The 18642-nt window shown below is 63.5% G+C and overlaps 2 protein-coding genes across 2 annotated transcripts in view; one reads left to right on the top strand and one right to left on the bottom strand.

Annotated features, from left to right (window-relative positions):
* The window catches only part of GOLGA7B (golgin A7 family member B), a 38996-nt gene extending 26832 nt beyond the window's left edge, over positions 1-12164 (bottom strand). Inside the window, exon 1 of the mRNA XM_075000403.1 lies at positions 12056-12164. Coding sequence (XP_074856504.1) covers positions 12056-12164 — 109 coding nt within the window. The remainder of the gene's footprint in view (positions 1-12055) is intronic.
* Positions 12165-13009: 845 nt separating this feature from the next.
* Positions 13010-16192, top strand: SFRP5 (secreted frizzled related protein 5). Its single transcript, XM_075000402.1, has 3 exons — positions 13010-13406; positions 15114-15191; positions 15852-16192. The coding sequence occupies exons 1-3, from the start codon at positions 13088-13090 to the stop codon at positions 16190-16192; spliced, it is 738 nt and encodes a 245-aa protein (XP_074856503.1). The 5' UTR covers positions 13010-13087.
* Positions 16193-18642: the final 2450 nt, after the last annotated feature.

Raw genomic sequence — 18642 nt, 5'->3', positions numbered from 1 at the left:
ACCTGAGGGTGTGGCTCGTGGACCGGAAGCCAGGGGACTCACACGATGCAGGGAAACTGGCAGATGACTTCACAAACAGCCGGGCCAGGTTTGAAAGTGAGCCCCACAAAGAGAGGGAGTCTCGGAGAGAGACGGAGTCCTGGAGGGAGTGGGAGTCCCGGAGAGACCGAGAATCTCAGAGAGACCGGTCCCTAACTGTACGACAGAGGGGACCACCTCTTGGGCAAGCCCAGGAAAGAGGGGCCAGCCACCCACCGCCCAGAGAGCCAAACAGAGCCCGGACAGAGCAGCCGGCCCGAGGGACACAACAAGACCCAGGCTGTTATCGCTGTGGGCGAAAGGGGCATAGAGCAGCCCAGTGCCCCAGGCTCCCAGACAGGTTGAGCAGGCCGGGGGGTCATGGAGTCAACTGGATGGGGTCCCAGAAGCCAGAGGGGCTGGCGGCCAAGGCGGGTGGTGCTGACAGTGGGCACTCGGATTGGGCCGAGTCCGCCCCACAGACCAGCTCCTCAGGGGGACCAAATGCTCAGAGGTCAGTTCACAGAGTGGGGGCGGCAATGCCTCTGTGGAGCAAGTGTCTCAAACACCTCGAAGTAGACGGGAAGAAGGTCACGGGGTTCTGGGACACAGGCGCTGACGTGACGTTGGCCCGACCCGGGGTGGTGGCACCGGGCTGCATGATACCCAATTCCCACCTGACGATAACAGAAATTGATGGGACTCCTTTCAAGGTGCCCATGGCGAGGGTGCACCTGAAATGGGGGAAGAAGGAAGGCCCCAAGGAGGTGGGCGTGCACAGCCATTTGCCAGCGGATGTACTGATGGGGGCTGACCTGGAGAACTGGCAAGGTGAACGCCCTCGTGCCCTGGTCCTGACCCGTAGACAAAGAAAATGAGGGGTGCGCTCCCCAGATTCAGGGGTACAGGCCCAGCCAAAGTCACAGGGGCCAACCCTGAGAGAAAGGGGGCCCCCAAAAACCAGATCTCACAGGCCAGGGGTGCTGGAGCCAGGCAGGGATGGGGAAGAAGCTTCCACCCCTGCCCCAGCCAAAAAGTTCCAGGCAGAGCAGCAGAGAGACCCCTCCTTGCAGAAGCTGAGGGAACTGGCTAGTCTCAGCCCATCTGCACAGCTGGGGGAGGGCTGCAGGGAGAGATTCGTGTGGGAAAAGGGATTCCTGTACCGGGAATGGGCTCCCAGACGCAAAGCGGAGCCATGGAAGGTACAGAGGCAACTGGTGATTCCCCAAAAGTACCAGCACAGGTTGCTGTACCTAGCCCATGATGTCCCGCTCGCAGGACACCAGGGGATCCACCGCACCAGGAGAAGGCTGTTACAGAACTTTTTTTGGCATGGGATCTTTGCAGCTGTCTGTCTATATTGCCTGTCCTGCGATCCATGCCAGAGGGTGGGGAAGACCCGGGACAAGGGGAAAGCTGCCCTGAGGCCACTGCCCATCATAGAGGAGCCTTTCCAGAAAGTGGCTATGGACATAGTAGCTGTGTCTACACGTGCACGCAACTTCGAAGTAGTGGCACTAACTTCAAAATAGCGCCCGTCGCGGCTACACGTGTCGGGCGCTATTTCGAAGTTAACTTCGACTTTAGGCGGCGAAACGTCGAAGTCGCTAACCTCATGAGGGGATCGGAATAGCACCCTACTTCAACGTTCAACGTCGAAGTAGGGACTGTGTAGACGATCCGTGTCCCACAACGTCGAAATTGCTGGGTCCTCCATGGTGGCCATCAGCTGGGGGGTTGAGAGATGCTCTCTCTCCAGCCCCTGCGGGGCTCTATGGTCACCGTGGGCAGCAGCCCTTAGCCCAGGGCTTCTGGCTGCTGCTGCGGCAGCTGGGGATCCATGCTGCAGGCACAGGGTCTGCAAGCAGTTGTCGGCTCTGTGTATCTTGTGTTGTTTTGTGCAACTGTGTCTGGGAGGGGCCCTTTAAGGGAGCGGCTTGCTGTTGAGTCCGCCCTGTGACCCTGTCTGCAGCTGTGCCTGGCACCCTTATTTCGATGTGTGCTACTTTGGCGTGTAGACGTACCCTCGCAGCGCCTATTTCGATGTGGTGCCGCGCAACGTCGAAGTTGAACGTCGACGTTGCCAGCCCTGGAGGACGTGTAGACGTTATTCATCGAAATAGCCTATTTCGATGTTGGCTTCACGTGTAGACGTAGCCAGTGGGACCCTTCAGCAAGGCAACACGTTCGGGGAAGAAATATATTTTGGTAGTGGTAGATTTTGCCACGCGATACCCAGAAGCAGTGGCCTTGACCTCTATCGACGCTGACACCTTGGCGGATGCACTGCTGTCCATTTTCAGCACAGTGGGGTTCCCCAAGGAGGTCCTCACAGATCAGGGGGTTCAACTTCATGTCGGCCCTACTGCAAAGCTTGTGGGACAAGTGTGGGGTCCGGCACACCTGGGCCACAGCCTACCACCCTCAGACAGATGGGCTGGTGGAGAGGTTCAATGGGACTCTGAAGCAGATGCTGAGAACCTTCATGAATCAATACCCCCATGACTGGGACAAGTATTTACCCCACCTGCTGTTTCCATACAGGGAGGTGCCCCAGGAATCCACGGGGTTCTCCCCGTTTGAGCTGCTGTAGGGAAGGAGGGTACGGGGACCCTTGGACTTGCTCAGCGAAGAGTGGGAGGGGACGGCCTCTCCTGAAGGGGAGTCAGTGGTACAGTATGTACTGTCCTTCCGGGAAAAACTCACCGAGCTCATGGGCCTGGCCATGGAGAACCTCTCCATGGCCCAAAGGAAACAAAAGGTCTGGTATGACCGTAACGCCAGGGCCCGAGCCTATTCCACCGGGGACCAAGTGATGGTCCTTGTACCTGTACAGCGGAACAAGCTGCAAGCGGCCTGGGATGGGCCCTTCAAAGTTGTCAAACAGCTAAATGACGTGAATTATGTGGTGGAACTGTCCAACCGGGCCCACAGCCATCGGGTCTATCATGTGAACGTGATGAAACCTTACTGGGACAGACAGAACTTGGTGCTGGCCGTGTGCAGACACTGGGAGGGGCAGGGGGAATGATCCCTTGGTGGATTTACTCACAAGGACTGGAGCCGGCTCCTTGCTGGAGTTTATTCCCCTCTCAGACCAGCTGACCCCTGCCCAGCAGATGGAGATCAAGGAGGTGCTGCATTCGCACCAACAGCTGTTCTCTGACAGACCCGGACGCACTGACCTGGCTGTCCACCGAATAGAGACAGGCACCCACGCCCCTATCAAGTGTGTGCCGCTCAAAGCCACAGGAAAAACGACTCAGGACATAGAGTTGGAGGTTGAAGACATGCTGGCTCTGGGGGTGATCCAACCCTCCTCCAGCCCCTGGGCCTCTCCCACGGTGTTAGTCCCTAAAAAAGGTGGGTCTGTTTGGTTTTGTGTGGACTATCGCAAGCTTAAGGCCATCACTGTATTGGACGCCTACCCCATGCCCAGGCCTGATGACCTTTTAGACAAGCTGGGGGGAGCCCGTTACCTCACCACCATAGACCTCACCAAGGGGTTCTGGCAAATGCCATTAGATGAAGATGCCCGGCTCAAGTCGGCTTTCATCACCGCCGTGGGGCTCTACGAGTTCCTGGTCCTGCTCTTTGGCCTCAAGGGGGCACCCGCTACCTTCCAGCATCTGGTGGAGCAGCTACTGAGAGGGATGGAGAGCTTTGCCCTGGCTTACATGGACGACATTTGCATCTTCAGCCAGACGTGGGAAGACCATGTGTCCCAAGTCAAGCAGGTGCTGGACCGACTCCAGAAGGCTGGTCTGACTATCAAGGCAGGGAAGTGCAAGGTGGGAATGGCTGAGGTGACCTACCTGGGCCACAATGTGGGCAGCAGCTGCTTAAAGCCAGAGCCAGCTAAAGTGGAGGCTCTCAGAGATTGGCCAACACCCCAGACTAAGAAGCAGGTCCAGGCCTTCATTGGGATGGCGGGGTACTACCGGAGGTTTGTGCCCCACTTTAGCTCCATCGCTGCCCCCCTCATGGAGCTGTGTAAAAAGGGAAAGCCTGACAAGGTGGTCTGGACCGAGCAGTGCCAAGAGGCCCTCTGCGCACTGAAGGAGGCTCTGGTCAGGGCCCCAGTGCTGGCCAATCCAGACTTCAACAAACCCTTCCTGGTGTTCACCGATGCCTCAGACGGGGGGCTGGGGGCGGTGCTAATGCAGGTGAATGACAAAGGGGAGAAACACCCCATCGTGTACCTGAGTAAGAAGCTGCTGCCCCGGGAGCAGAACTACGCGGCCATAGAGAAGGAATGTCTGGCCATGGTGTGGGCGCTGGGGAAGCTGCAGCCGTACCTGTTTGGACGGCGTTTCACCGTGTACACCAATCACTCACCCCTGACCTGGCTGTATCACGTGAAAGGGGCCAACGCCAAGCTCCTGCGGTGGAGTCTGCTCCCGCAGGACTACGACATGGAGGTGGTCCATGTGAAGGGGAACAACAACACCATAGCTGATGCAGGGAGGGCCCCGAATTTCCCCAGGTCACTGGCTAAGGGACCCCGCTCAGTTCAGTCTGGAAGTGGGGAGAGATGTGATGGAGTGGGGGGAGTGAATGTGTGAGTCAGGCTGGATGTGAGAGGCAAGCAGCAGCTCCCAGTGGCTAAGGATGACCCTGGGGCTACAACTGGCAGGTAACACCTCTGCCCTGAACAAAGAGGAGGGAGGAGCTGAGCTGGGTTTTGAATCGGGGGTTGTGATGGGGTTCTGGGGTCCCCCAAGCTCTGCACCCTGTCCGCAGGCAGGAGTGACTCTCACTCAGCAGGAAAACAGCAGGTTTATTAGCCGACAGGACACAGCATCATACAGAGGAGTCAGTACAGCCGGCAGAGACAGCCAGTCCAATCCATGTTGGGGAGAGGAGGCCCCGAGGGGCCCCCAGAGCTGGGGCCTTGCCCCCTCCTTTGTCTCTCTCTCTCTCCCAGCCCAGACTAACCGCTTCCAACTCCCAGTTCCAATTCAAACCCCTCAGGCTCCACCTCCTCCTTTGTCTGCCGTACAAAGGTGTTACCTGGTCGTCAGGGTTACCCTCAGCAGGAGCCCCACACCCTCTGTGAGCCACACACACACACAGAGGTATCCCCCACTCCATCACATCTCTCCCCCCTTCCAGACCGAACTGAGCAGGGTCACTCAGCCAGTGACCTGGGGAAGTTCGGGGCCCTCCCCTCGTGATCGGGCATCGGCTGTACCCTCAGTGCTCCCCTTGATGTGCACCACCTCCATGTCATAATGCTGCTGGAGGAGGCTCCAACTCAGGAGCTTGGTATTGGCCCTTTTCATGTGATCCAGCCAGACAAGTCCCTTTAGTTCCCTTGGGTTGGTTGGTCTCGCTGCTTCTGTCACTGGTCCATCAGCCACGTTCTCAAGTCGGGCAGGCAGAGCCCATACAGCTGCTCCGGCCAATGTTTGGAATTCAGTTACAGTCCAGTAAAAGAAGGTACAAATGCTTCCACCCTTGGCATTTAGCCAGACCACCAGAATGGTCGTGTGCCTCAGTTTCCCCTTCCATGCCACACAATAGGTTTGGAATGTTCCTCCTCATGTGAGAGGTTGCAAGACTAGTTACAGGGAACAATGGTGACATTTCAGAGTTACAAACTCCTTCAACATACAATTCATGCTTCTACATCAATGTCATCATGTTAAATGGCTCTTTCCAAACATTCAGTACATGGTACAATTCTACAGCTTTTGGTAGCAGCACCCCTTGGTTACAGCAGTCAGCGTGAGTAACAGAACAAACCCATTGCAACTGTACATTTACGTTGCTCTTTGGTAGACCACAACCTTTGTGCAACATCCTTGAGAATCTGGTATTTTGGGGATAAATGGCTGAGGCCTTTCTTAGCACCATCAAGTTCTAATCTTCTCCCTTGCCCCCTGGGGTGGAAATCTGATCTCTCTGGCTGTGCCCTCCCTTCTAACAAGAGCTGGGCCATTGATGATCTCAGGGAGATGGCCCCCTCCCAGCCAGCCTGGAAATTTGCAAACCAAACTGGTTTCTAAAAGTTGTTTTTGTGAGTCCCAGACGCAGAATCCACATGGAGGAATCCCTATTTATCCCTTATCGGCCCACCAGGCCCAAAGCTCCTTTGTCCTTCCACCTCCAACTACTGCCTCCCCATGGAATCAGAAGTCGAATCCAGTATGAGAATATAAGTGTTTCCACCATCTGGAGATGGGGAATTGCTGGCCCTCTCCTGCATCCTACAGAGACTGACTGTGCAGCTGTTTTACTTGGTTCTCACAGGGCTGCTCACACTATCTGATAGTTTTCACTTTACTTGCATCAACTTCCAATTCCTGAGAAACCTTTACCCTGCCTGCTTTGGACCCTTCCAGAGCACAGCCAGTGGTTTCACACTCAGGCAGGTCCTGGCCATCAGGAGCTGAAACAAACTTCTCCCCAGGCAAAGGGCTGCTCCGGCTCTCACAGACAAGCACCTTTCCTGTTCACTCTCCTCCACCTCACTTCCATTTTCTGCAGTCCCCACAGACGGGTCAGGAAAAGTTTCAGGGAAATTCTCTTCCTCAAGAGCTCCCCCAAACAATAACTCACCCCTGTCTGCCTCCACAGGGGCACTGCTCCCTTGAGCCACAACCAGCTCCTGGGTTTCACCTACACCCAGGATCACTTCTGGCCCATCAGGCAGATTCCCACGTAATCCGCCTCCAGGCAGACAGCCAGTACCACCGGACAGAAGGTCAGGGTCCCTTTCCTCTCTTCTGCTACCAGCTCCTTTATCTTCATCAGTCAGCGTAACTCCATTGCCCGTCTGTTCTTGTGTCCTGGCGAGAGGATGACTCTGGTAGGACAGAGTCCTCTCACCCCCTCCCAGTAACACCTCAGCATCAGGCAAAGAACAAGTACCAGAATCGTCTGGTCTCTGGGATTCCCTGATGATACTAACTGGATTAGACCAAGTTAAAGCATTATCCCCCCTGAGAGACACAGAGGTAGGCCCACTTCCCATCTGGGCTTCAGCTGCCCTCAGATCCAGCTCTGGGATCTTGGCTCCATCTCGAGCCCCCACAGGCTCAGGCAAAGGATTCACTTCCCCAGAAGTAGAAGCACTTTTCTTGCACCAAGGACCAGTGTCCTTAGCAGGGACACCACTGCCCATCCCAGAGCCATTCCCTCTGCTCCAGCCCCCATGGCTGGATTCAGAGACACACCTGGAATGCTCTTTCCTGGTTGTTCCTTCTCCAGCCACGCCAGGCTGGGGAATCCTCCTCAGACAATGGGCTAGTTTCCTCCTTGGCACCTTTTCCAAACGCAGGCTCTGCTCTCTCCCCAGGCTGCTGCTGCTGTTCAACACAGACAGACAATGGGAGACACTCTCTCCTTTGTTCCAGCCCCCCGGCTGGTCTCCACACACACACAGAAGGTGGAGCAGCTTCTCTCACAGACAACTTGCCATTCCCAGTGGATCAGCTGCTTTCCTGCACAGACACACAGGCACCTTCCTCGGCCCAGGCCTGGAAAACGCGTCGCAGGTCTGTCTTGGCCACTAGTAGATGATGGGTTGGAATCGCTCCTTCCCTCCTTGAGCTGTGGCAGGCCACTCGGTTCAGAGCTCCATGCAGTCCAGGGTTCCCTGCCCCGATCCGGGCTCACCTCTGCAGGATTTTCCTTAACCCTCAGCTCTGCCACTGCACATCCACGCTGCCTTGTCCAGCTTCTTTAATCTCGATTCGGTTTCCAGGTGCTGCCACTTCACAGCGGAGTTGCTCAGCGTGGTTGCAGGCTGTCAGTCTGATGCCCTCTGCACCCCACGATTTCTGGAAGAATCCCTTCAGTGTGCCAGGCTCCTTGCGGGTCACAAGCTCCCTGGGGGTTAGGCCGTAGGCCCCTCTGCCCTCTGGGACCGACTCCAACAGACTCTCAGAGGAACCCCTTCTTCAGTGTGACACCCGCTCTCAGGGACCATGAGCACCCTGTCTTGGGAAGAACTCATTCAGCATCAGCCTCCTCAGGGGTCACTTGTTCCTGGGGCTTGGGCTCTCGGCCCCTCCACCTTCTGGGACCGACTCCAACAGATTCCCAGGAGTAACCCCTCCTTGGGTGTGACACCCCCTCTCGAGGACCACAACCGCAGTTGCTTGGGTTTGGCCGCAGGCCCCTCCGCCTTGGGGAACTGCACCTTACTGCCCTTCAGCACACCTGGGTCTCGCAGGCCCCACTTCTTCTGGGGCCCCAGTCACTTACTTCTGGATGCTCCATCCTCGGGGTGCAGAACATCCCACTTCTGACACCAGTGTGATGGGGTTCTGGGGTCCCCCAAGCTCTGCACCCTATCCGCAGGCAGGAGTGACTCTCACTCAGCAGGAAAACAGCAGGTTTATTAGCCGACAGGACACAGCATCATACAGAGGAGTCAGTACAGCCGGCAGAGACAGCCAGTCCAATCCATGTTGGGGAGAGGAGGCCCCGAGGGGCCCCCAGAGCTGGGGCCTTGCCCCCTCCTTTGTCTCTCTCTCTCTCCCAGCCCAGACTAACCGCTTCCAACTCCCAGTTCCAATTCAAACCCCTCAGGCTCCACCTCCTCCTTTGTCTGCAGTACAAAGGTGTTACCTGGTTGTCAGGGTTACCCTCAGCAGGAGCCCCACACCCTCTGTGAGCCACACACACACACAGAGGTATCCCCCACTCCATCACAGGGGTGGCAGTTAGGAAGCTGGGGAAAGAGGAGCTGGAAGGCAGCCAGCCTGAGGAGGGGGAAAGCTACACCCCACAGCGGCACCCCTCGGGGTCTTCTCCCCAGGACGGGTTGGAAGGACTGTCTCTGGCTGCTGTACTGTCGCTTCTGTGAGAAACTGGGCATCTGTTGCCTAATAAACCTCCTGTTGTACCTGCTGAGTGAGAGTCACTCCTGCCAGCGGATGGGGTGCAGTGCAGGGGGACCCCTGAACCCCATCACAGGTGTGCAAGCAAGCGTGCGTGTGCAAGTGTGTGCGCGTGCACGTGCAAACGTGTGTGTGTGTGTGTGAGCGTGTGCGAGTGCACTTTGTATTAAGGCTGTTTCTCACCAGCACAGGACTCTATTCAGCCTTTGTGCAGCGACTCTGCTGCCTTTGGTGCGCAGGCTGTGCCCTTTCACTAACTCGATGGCCCTGGGCGTGACTGGGGTGTGGATGGACAAGGCCTGAAAGGGCAGCGCCTCGGCCCAGGTGCGATGGGTGGGCGGGGATGGCTGCTGGAGCCCGGGGCAAGGCGCCCTGGGGAGTTGGAGTATTGCCTTTCCCCTGAAAGGCTCCAGCGTGCTTCTTGTCAGCACAACACAGAGACCCGAGCCAGGCACGGACAGGGGACCGGCCCAGGCGGCTCCGACCTCCGGCTGGCGGCTGCGCTCTCAGGCAGCGAGCGATGGGATCCTTCCCCGCGGCCCAGGGTACAGAGGGCCCTGGAGGTCCTGCCGCTCTGTCTCCAATCCGCCTTCTCCCCTGGAGGAGCGTCGCTAGAAGTGAAGCTCTGAAGAAGGACTGGACGGCCCGTCCCCGCTGAGGGTGAGCTCCAGGGACTCGACTTCAGCCAGCGGATTATTGCAACCCTGCCACGCGCCTGAACCACGACCCATCCAGCTGGCGTCACCGGTTTAACACCTTCCTCCCTGGGGTGCAGTCTGCCCATTCGGGTGCCAGGACCCTGCTCGCTGGGTCTCCCCAAGCACACGGCCCTGCAGGCAGAAAGCAGCACAGAACCAGTGCACGAGAAGCCTCCCGGGGCCCAATGTCGTGCCAGCCTCGGGCAGTGATTTGGGCGTCTGGCTCACAGCCCTGCTAGGCCCCCCACACGCAGGGCAGCCCAGCCCGGAGCCTGGCCCCCGAACATCTCGGCTTCATTCCCCCGTCCGGCCAGGGGACCCCCACCCGGTGGGACCCAGCTCTGGGGGACACCCCATCCCAGCTGCCTCGTTCCCAGCTGCCCGCCCCAGGGAGACAACCTGTCCCTGTGTCACTGCTCATAGGCAGGAGCCGGTAACCCCTCAGCCTGTGCGGAGTGCCAGACCCCTGAGTCTCGCCCTCCCCCCCGCCGACTCGGCCTGGGCCTGACGCTGCCCAGAGCTCCCTCCCATCCCCTGCACCTGCGGGTGCCTCACCGGAGCTGGGCTGTCATCAGTTCCCACAGGCCCAGGACAACTAGGGACCTGGCAGCTGCTTCAGGGGGCCAACAAGGGGGCTGGGGGGGGGGCTGGGAGCTGCTTCAGGGGGCCAAGGGGGATGTCGGGGGGGCAGCTGTTTCAGGGGGCCGAGGGGGTGTCTCAGAGAGGCTGGCAGCTGCTTCGGGGGCCAAGTGGGATGTCTTGTGGGGGCTGACAGCTGCTTCAGGGGGTTGAGGGGGGTGTCTCGGGGGGGCTGAGAGCTGCTTTGGGGCCGAGGGGGGCATCTAGGGGGTGCTGAGAGCTGCTTTGGGGCCGAGGGGGGCGTCTTGGGGGGGCTGAGAGCTGCTTCGGGGCCGAGGGGGGCGTCTTGGGGGGGCTGAGAGCTGCTTTGGGGCCGAGGGGGGCGTCTAGGGGGTGCTGAGAGCTGCTTCGGGGGCCAAGGGGGGCGTCTAGGGGGTGCTGAGAGCTGCTTCGGGGGCCGAGGGGGGTGTCTAGGGGGGCTGAGAGCTGCTTCGGGGACCGAGGGGGGTGTCTAGGGGGTGCTGAGAGCTGCTTCGGGGCCGAGGGGGGCGTCTTGGGGGGGCTGAGAGCTGCTTCGGGGCCGAGGGGGGCGTTTTGGGGGGCTGAGAGCTGCTTCGGGGGCCGAGGGGGGCGTCTTGGGGGTGCTGAGAGCTGCTTCGGGGCAGAGGGGGGTGTCTAGGGGGTGCTGAGAGCTGCTTTGGGGCCGAGGGGGGTGTCTAGGGGGTGCTGAGAGCTGCTTCGGGGCTGAGGGGGGCATCTGGGGGGGCTGAGAGCTGCTTTGGGGCCAAGGGGGGTGTCTAGGGGGTGCTGAGAGCTGCTTCGGGGCCGAGGGGGGCATCTTGGGGGGGCTGAGAGCTGCTTTGGGGCCGAGGGGGGCGTCTAGGGGGTGCTGAGAGCTGCTTTGGGGGCCGAGGGGGGCGTCTAGGGGGAGCTGAGAGCTGCTTCGGGGAAGAGGGGGGCGTCTAGGGGGTGCTGAGAGCTGCTTCAGGGCAGAGGGGGGCGTCTAGGGGGTGCCGAGAGCTGCTTCGGGGCCGAGGGGGATGTCTTGGGGGGGCTGAGAGCTGCTTAGGGGCCGAGGGGGGCGTCTAGGGGGTGCTGAGAGCTGCTTCGGGGGCCGAGGGGGGCGTCTTGGGGGGGCTGAGAGCTGCTTCAGGGGCCGAGGGGGGCGTCTAGGGGGGCTGAGAGCTGCTTCGGGGGCCGAGGGGGGCATCTTGTGGGGGCTGAGAGCTGCCTCGGGGCCGAGGGGGATGTCTAGGGGGGGCGGGGGCTGGCAGGTGCTTTTGGCCAGGCGAGGCTGTGACATTTAACGCTGGGCAGATCAAGGGGGGCAGGCGGGGGCATGTCTCTGGCTGGCTTCCTGCCCAGGCAGGGCCTTGGCAAACCCTGAGGGCTCCCGCAGGCCCCCCGCGCCCCCCGGCAGCACAGCCCAGGATGGAGCAGAGAGCCCCGGGGAGGGCCAGAGCCAGGCTTTCCCCGCAGCCAGGGATGGGCACAGCCCATGATCAGCCCCATACAGCCACGGGCTGGGGCGGGCCCCAGCGGTCCCAGCATGGGGCTGGGGCTACCTGCAGCCTCTGGGTCCAGCCTCCTGCTCCCGACCCCCAGGACAGCCAAGGCAGCCTGGGAGAGGCGCAGCGGCATGGCAGGGACCCAGCACCCGCTGGGGGTCAGAGGGCCAGCAGCTGCCCAGCAGCCAGGCCCAAGCATGCGCCCCAGCTCAGCCACAGCTGCCCAGGTGATGGCATAGCCCTGGCCAGGCCACCACCCACCTGCTGCCCTGGGGAGCTGATCCCAGTGCCCTGCAGGGCCTGTGCCACGTCAGCGCTCAGTGCTGGGCACTGCCCAGGGCCTGGCTCCTCCTGCCCTTCCACGCCCGCCGCCCCCAGCTCGCCCACGGCCAACACTCACGTTCCTCCTCCGCCTCAGCCAACACCCTCCAAGGCCCCACCCCGGCGTCCCGCAGCCCTCTGCAACCCCACCAGCTCAGCCACTGCTCTGCCGAGAGCTCGCCTGGCATGGCCCCTGCCGCCCCAGGGGCGCCAGCCCTCCACAGCCAGCCTGCGGCAGCAGCACATGGCTCTGGCCGTACAGCTCCGTGCACAGCAGGACACAGAGGGGAATGGGTAGGCATGGCAGGGAGCACAAAAGGGTGTGGGGAGCATTGAGGGGAGGAGCTGAGGTAAGGGTTTGGGGAGAGGCTGGTGTGGGAGTGCAGGGAGGGGCGAGGGCTGGGGAGGGGGCACAGAGGGGAGGGGTGGGGAGGGGACAAGGAGCGTAGGTTCAGGGCGGGAGAGGGGTTGGGTCTGGGGTGCTCAGAGGCGAGGGGTTGCAGAGTGGGGAGGGGAGGGTACAGGGGTGATGTGAGGGGAGGGACGAAGCGGGGCCGTGAGGCCCAGGGCCCGGCCACGGGGATGAGCCACACCTGAGCCCGGGCAGGCGGAGGCCCCGAGCAGGGCTGGGCTGGGGGCTAGGAGCAGAGCTCCCAGTGCCAAGGAGGGCTGGCGGCTGGCCATGGCCCCCACCTGGCCTGGGCCCGGGCCTGGGACTGGCCAGCACAGAGCAGCACCTGTGGCACCTGCAGAGGGAGGTGCCAGGGCTGCAGGGGCTGGGCACAGAGCCAGCGCCCGGCTCCAGTCCTGCTCCCCGCTGCGCTGGACAGACACGCGCCGTGCAGGCTCCTGCCCCGTCCGCAGGGACTGAGCCCAGGGCAGTGCGACAGGGTGAGCCCCGGGGGCAGTGATGCCACAGTGGGGGGGCCACCCGGGGCTGCTGGGCACCGCGCTCCTGGCCCTGGCCCTGGTGCGGCCAGCTCTGGGGCAAGACGCCGAGCAGAGCTGGCAGGCGGCGCAGCTCTCCGGCGCGCGGGGCTACGCCAAGGCACCGCAGTGCGTGGACATCCCGGCCGACCTGCCGCTGTGCCAGGGCCTGGCCTACACGCGCATGCGGCTGCCCAACCTGCTGGATCAAGACTCCCTGGGCGAGGTGCGCCAGCAGGCCAGCGCCTGGGTGCCCCTGCTCGGCAAGCGCTGCCATGGCGACACCCAGATCCTCCTCTGCTCGCTCTTCGCGCCCGTCTGCCTGGACCGGCCCATCTACCCCTGCCGCTCACTCTGCCAGGCTGTGCGCGACGCCTGCGCCCCCCTCATGGAGGCCTACGGCTTCCCCTGGCCCGACATGCTGCGCTGCACCCGCTTCCCCCTGGAGCACCGCCTCTGCATCGCCCCGCAGGCCGGGGGCAGCCCAGCCACCCCACCGCCAGGTAAGGGGCCAGGTCACCCCATTGCCAGGTAAGTGGGGCCAGGTCACCCCGCCGCCAGGTAAGGGGCCAGGTCACCCCATCGCCAGGTAAGGGGCCAGGTCACCCCGCTGCCAGGTAAGGGGCCAGGTCACCCTGCCACCAGGTAACAGGGCCAGGTCACCCTGCCACCAGGTGTGATAGGGTTCAGGGGTCCCCCTGCACTGCACCCCGTCCGCTGGCAGGAGTGACTCTCACTCAGCAGGTAGAACAGGAGGTTTATTAGGCAACAGAGGCCCAGTTTCTCACAGAAGCGACAGCACAGCAGCCAGAGACAGTCCTTCCAACCCGTCCTGGGGAGAAGACCCTGAGGGGTGCCCCTCTGGGGTGTAGCTTCCCCCCTCGCCAGGCTGGCTGCCTTCCAGCTCCCTCTCCCCTCCAGCCTCTAACCACCGCTCCCCTGATTCAAAAACCAGCTCGGCTCCTCCCTCCTCTTTGTTCAGGGCAGAGGTGTTACCTGCCAGTTGTAGCCCCAGGGTCATCCTTAGCCCCTGGGAGCTGCTCTGCTTGTCTCCCACATCCAGCCTGACTCACACATGCCCTCCCCCCACTCCTTCACACCAGGTAAGGGGGCCAGGTCACGCTGCCACCAGGTAACGGGAAGCAGGTCACCCCATTGCCAGGTAATGGGGCCAGGTCATCCTGCTGCCAGGTAACAGGGGCCCAGCCACCCCGCCGCCAGGTAACGGGGAGCAGGTCACCCCGCCGCCAGGTAACAGGGCCAGGTCACCCCTCCGCCAGGTAACGGGGAGCAGGTTCCCCCCCCCCGGCCACCAGGTAACAGGGAGCAGGTCACCCTGCCGCCAGGTAACGGGGGCCCAGCCACCCCTCCGCCAGGTAACGGGGAGCAGGTTCCCCCCCCCGCCACCAGGTAACGGGGAGCAGGTCACCCTGCCGCCAGGTAATGGGGGCCCAGCCACCCCTCCGCCAGGTAACGGGGAGCAGGTTCCCCCCCCCCGCCACCAGGTAATGGGGCCAGGTCACCCCACTGACAGCTAATGGGGAGCAGGTCACCCTGCTGCCAGGTAACAGGGAGCAGGTCACCCTGCCACCAGGTAACGGGGCCAGGTCACCCCACTGCCAGCTAATGGGGAGCAAGTCACCCCACTGCCAGGTAACTGGGCCAGGCTGCCCTGCTGCCAGGTAATGGGGGGTGTCCCCCGGTAAGAATAATTGACACGGAGCCTGCAGCCTGTCCCAGATGTGGGGCTTTGGGCCAGAGACCAGCTCCCCCGGCAGCCCCCCAGCACCTGGGAAGGGCTGAGGAGCACTGGTCCCCAGGGCCACCCCCCAGCTGCTTCAGCAGCGCCCCCTTGGCACTGATAGGCCAGGCTGCAGGCCCCCCACCCCCAGGCACGGCTGCACTGGGGAGCTGGGCAGCGGGCAGTGAGCCTGGCATGGGTCCCTTCCCCACCCCCCGGCCTGGAACCCCGTCGCAGGGGCCTGCTGGGGCGGGGCAGGGCAGGGCCGGGTGGTTGTCGGGGGGCCGGCTGGGGATGGGCCAGGTGGCCAGAGCAGGAGCTCCCGGGGGCAGGCTCTGTAACCCCAGCTGCTTGGCTTCCACCACCTCCCACCCCTCTGCCCACCTGAGCATCAGCCTCCCTCCTGCAGCCCGGCCTGGCCCCCGCGCCCTGGGGTCCCGTCAGCCCTCTCACCTCCCGCAACCCACAGCCTCCAGGGTGTGCCCGCAGTGCGAGATGGAGCCGAAGGCAGAGGGCATGATGGAGCAGATGTGTGCGAGTGACTTTGGTGAGTGGGGGGGGTCTGGGGGTGTCCCTACGAGCGGCCTAGGGAGTGGGGGTCTGGGGGTGTCTGGGGGTCCCCTCCCTATGAGCGGCCTGGGGAATAGGGGGCCGGCCCGGAGGGATCAGAGTGGAGGTTGGGGGTTTTTGGGGGGTTCGGGCTGGCGCCGGGGGGGATTAGGGGATTAGGGGGCTGGCCCAGAGGGAATGGAGCGGTGGTTGGGGGGTTTGGGGCTGGCCTGGTGGGTTCGGGGTTCAGGGCAGGCCGGGAGTTTTCAGGGGGTTCGGGACCAGGTTGGGGGTTAGGGAGCCGGCCCAGAGGGATCAGAACGGAGGTTGAGGGGTTTTGGGGGGGTTCGGGCCGGCCCGGAGGGTTAGTGGGGTTAGGGAGCTGGCCCGGAGGGATCGAAGCAGCGGTTGGGGGGTTATTTGCGGGGGGGGTTCGGGCGGCCCGGGGGTTTCAGGCGGTCCGGGGATTTCGGGGGATCGGGCCGGCCCGGGGGTTCGGGGCTTAGGGCGGCCCGGGGGGTTCAGGGCCGGCCCGGGGGTTTCAGGCGGTCCGGGGATTTCAGGGGTTCGGGGTTCGGGCTGACCCAGGGGTTTCGGGGGGGTCGGAGCCGGCCCGGGGTTCCCCGGCGCCGCTCCCGAGCCGGCCGCTCCCCCGCAGTGCTGAAGACGCGGCTCCGGGAGCTGCAGGCCGAGGGCGGCGAGCGGCGCCTGGCGGCGGCCCGGAAGAAGAAGCTGCTGAAGCGGGGCCCCCTGCAGCGCCCCGACACCCGCCGCCTGGTGCTGCACCTGCGCAACGCGGCCGCCTGCCTGTGCCCGCAGCTGGCCGACCTGCGCCGCCCCTTCGTGGTGCTGGGCCGCCGGGCGGGCGGGCGGCTGCTGCTGGGGGCCCTGTACCGCTGGGAGCGCGGCAACCCGCAGCTGCGCTTCGCCCTCAAGTTCATGTTCTCCTATCCCTGCCCCGGCCGCTTCCCGCAGCTCCCCGCGGCCGAGCAGCGCTAGGGCGCCCCAAAGCGCCCGCGCCCGCCCCCGCCCCCTACCGGGCCCCCCAGGATCCCCCGTCCTCCTACCGGGCCCCCCTCCCTCTGCTGGCCCCCCTGAAACTCCCAATCCCCTTCCAGGCCCCCAGGACCCCCCACCCCTCTGCCGGGCCCCCCAACGTACCCAACCCCCTTCCTGGACCCCCCACCCCTCTGCCAGGCCCCCCGAAACCCCCTACCCCCTTCCAGGGCCTCTCAAAACTCCCACCTGCTGGGCACCCCAACATTCTCACCAGCCTGCTGCCCCCGCCCCAGCACATCCTGGCACCCCTGCTTGCCTGCCAGGCACGCCAGCAGCTCCCTGCCTCTGCTCCACAGGGCCAAGCACTGAGGGGCCCCCATGATTGTACCACCCCCCGCCGCCCCACACCAACCCCAGCACCAGGCACAGCTGGTTGGGCACCAGGGGCAGGAGCTCATAGGCACATAGCCCTGCTCAGTGGGGCGCCCCTGGGGCAAGGACGGAGTGGGGAACCCAGGCTGCCCTGGCCAGCTGGCAAACAGCTCCCGCCCCCTCCCTCCCCCCCCATCTTCCCACACAGGGCTCTGCTCCAGCCCCTGCTTGGGCACCTCCTTCGCACCCACTCGCTGCCCAGAACCAGGGTGGGGGGGGTTACCCTTCTGCCTGGACCCCAGCCCCCAGCATGGGTGGGGGTGCACAGGGGCAGCCCCAGGGCCCTGGGAGGGCACCAGGCCTGGGCAGGCAGTGGGTGGGGAGCACCCTGATCACACAGGAGCAGCCAGGACTCGGTGCTCAGCCGTTGAGTCCCGGGTCTGTCAGGGCCCTGGCCCCTGGCAGCACACAGGTACCAGGCTGGCCACAGCTTTGCCCTGCCCCATGCCACGCCGCCCCCAGGGCTCCTTGCTGCATGCCAGCTGGGTCCAGCACAGCTGGGTTCTGGAGGGGTCCTGCTCCAGCCCACGCCTGCGGTCCACAGCTGCCCTGCCGCTGGGTACTGGGGCGCCTGCCCCCAGGAAAGCCAACGCCATCACCCCTCGCCAGCCCCTGTGCTGTAGATCCTGCACCAGGGCCCAGGCCAAGGCCCTGCCCACAGGGTGAGTTGCCCCCCAGGTGCACTGTGGGAGCCAGGGCCCAGCCCCAGGCCACACCATGAAAGGGCCCACAGCTTCAGCCAGGCAAGCCTCACCCCCTGGCTCTCAGACCGAGGCACCCTGCAGGGGCTGAGGCCAGAGCCTAGGACAGACCACGCAGTGGTGAGCACAGGAAAGGGCCGATTAATGGCCCAGGTGAAAGGGAGGGGGCAGCACAGGGGGGCATGTTACATGCTCTGTAGGACATGTGCGTGTGCCTTGGTTTCCCCTCTGTGGCACATGGGAGGCAGGGGGGAGAGGGGCTGTTTGTTCTTTGCCGACACCCAGGCGTGACCTGCCAGAGCTGCCTGGGCCCCATGGCCACAAAAGGCACTGCCCAGCCCCCCGTCCCCCCCCTTCTGAGGGAGTCGCTCCTGGGGTCAGAGGGCCCTGGCGTGCCCCCCAGGGATGTTGCTGTAGCTCTGCCCCTGGGATGCCTGGCACCCTCCTGTATCTCCCCCACGTGGGGCCTGGGCATCACATGGCATCACCAGAGGCAGCTGGCTCCAAGGGTGGGGGCACAGCCTTACCCCGGGGCACTGAAGAGTGGGGCTGGCAGCAGTGCCAGAGCCCTGGGCTGGGCTGGGCAGCTGACACCAAGCAGCTGTGCCAGAGCCCTTGGCTGTGCCGGGCTGGGGGGCTAACACCAAGCAGCTGTGCCAGAGCACTGGGCTGGGCTGGGCTGGGCAGCTGACACCAAGCAGCTGTGACAGAGCCCTGGGCTGGGCTGGGCTGGGCAGCTGACACCAAGCAGCTGTGACAGAGCCCTGGGCTGGGCTGGGCAGCTGACACCAAGCAGCTGTGACAGAGCCCTGGGCTGGGCTGGGCTGGGCAGCTGACACCAAGCAGCTGTGACAGAGCCCTGGGCTGGGCTGGGCAGCTGACACCAAGCAGCTGTGACAGAGCCCTGGGCTGGGCTGGGCTGGGCTGGGGGGCTGACACCAAGCAGCTGTACCAGAGCGCTGGGCTGGGCTGGGCTGGGGGGCTGACACCAAGCAGCTGTACCAGAGCGCTGGGCTGGGCTGGGCTGACACCAGAGGGGTGGGAGGGCTCGGCTTTGACTCAGGGGGCAGGCAGTGGGGGCAGAAGGCAGTTAGCCTGGACTGGAAGAGAAAAACAAAGGGGGGAACCGAGCCCCTGACTTCGGGAGCTCCCTCGGGCTCCTCTGCCCAGGACGGGTTGCAATGACTGTCTCCGCCGGCTGTACTGACACCTCTGTGCTGAGCTGGGCTCCGTCGCCTAATAAACTCCGTTCTCCTGCTGAGCGAGTCGCTCCTGCCTGCAGAGCCTGGGGACCCCTGAACCCCATTGCACTGGCTG

This window comes from Carettochelys insculpta, chromosome 7, assembly GCF_033958435.1.
Source record: "Carettochelys insculpta isolate YL-2023 chromosome 7, ASM3395843v1, whole genome shotgun sequence".
Lineage (NCBI taxonomy): Eukaryota > Metazoa > Chordata > Testudines > Carettochelyidae > Carettochelys > Carettochelys insculpta.
The sequence above is the reverse complement of the archived record's forward strand: the minus strand, read 5'-3'. Positions and strand labels throughout refer to the sequence as shown.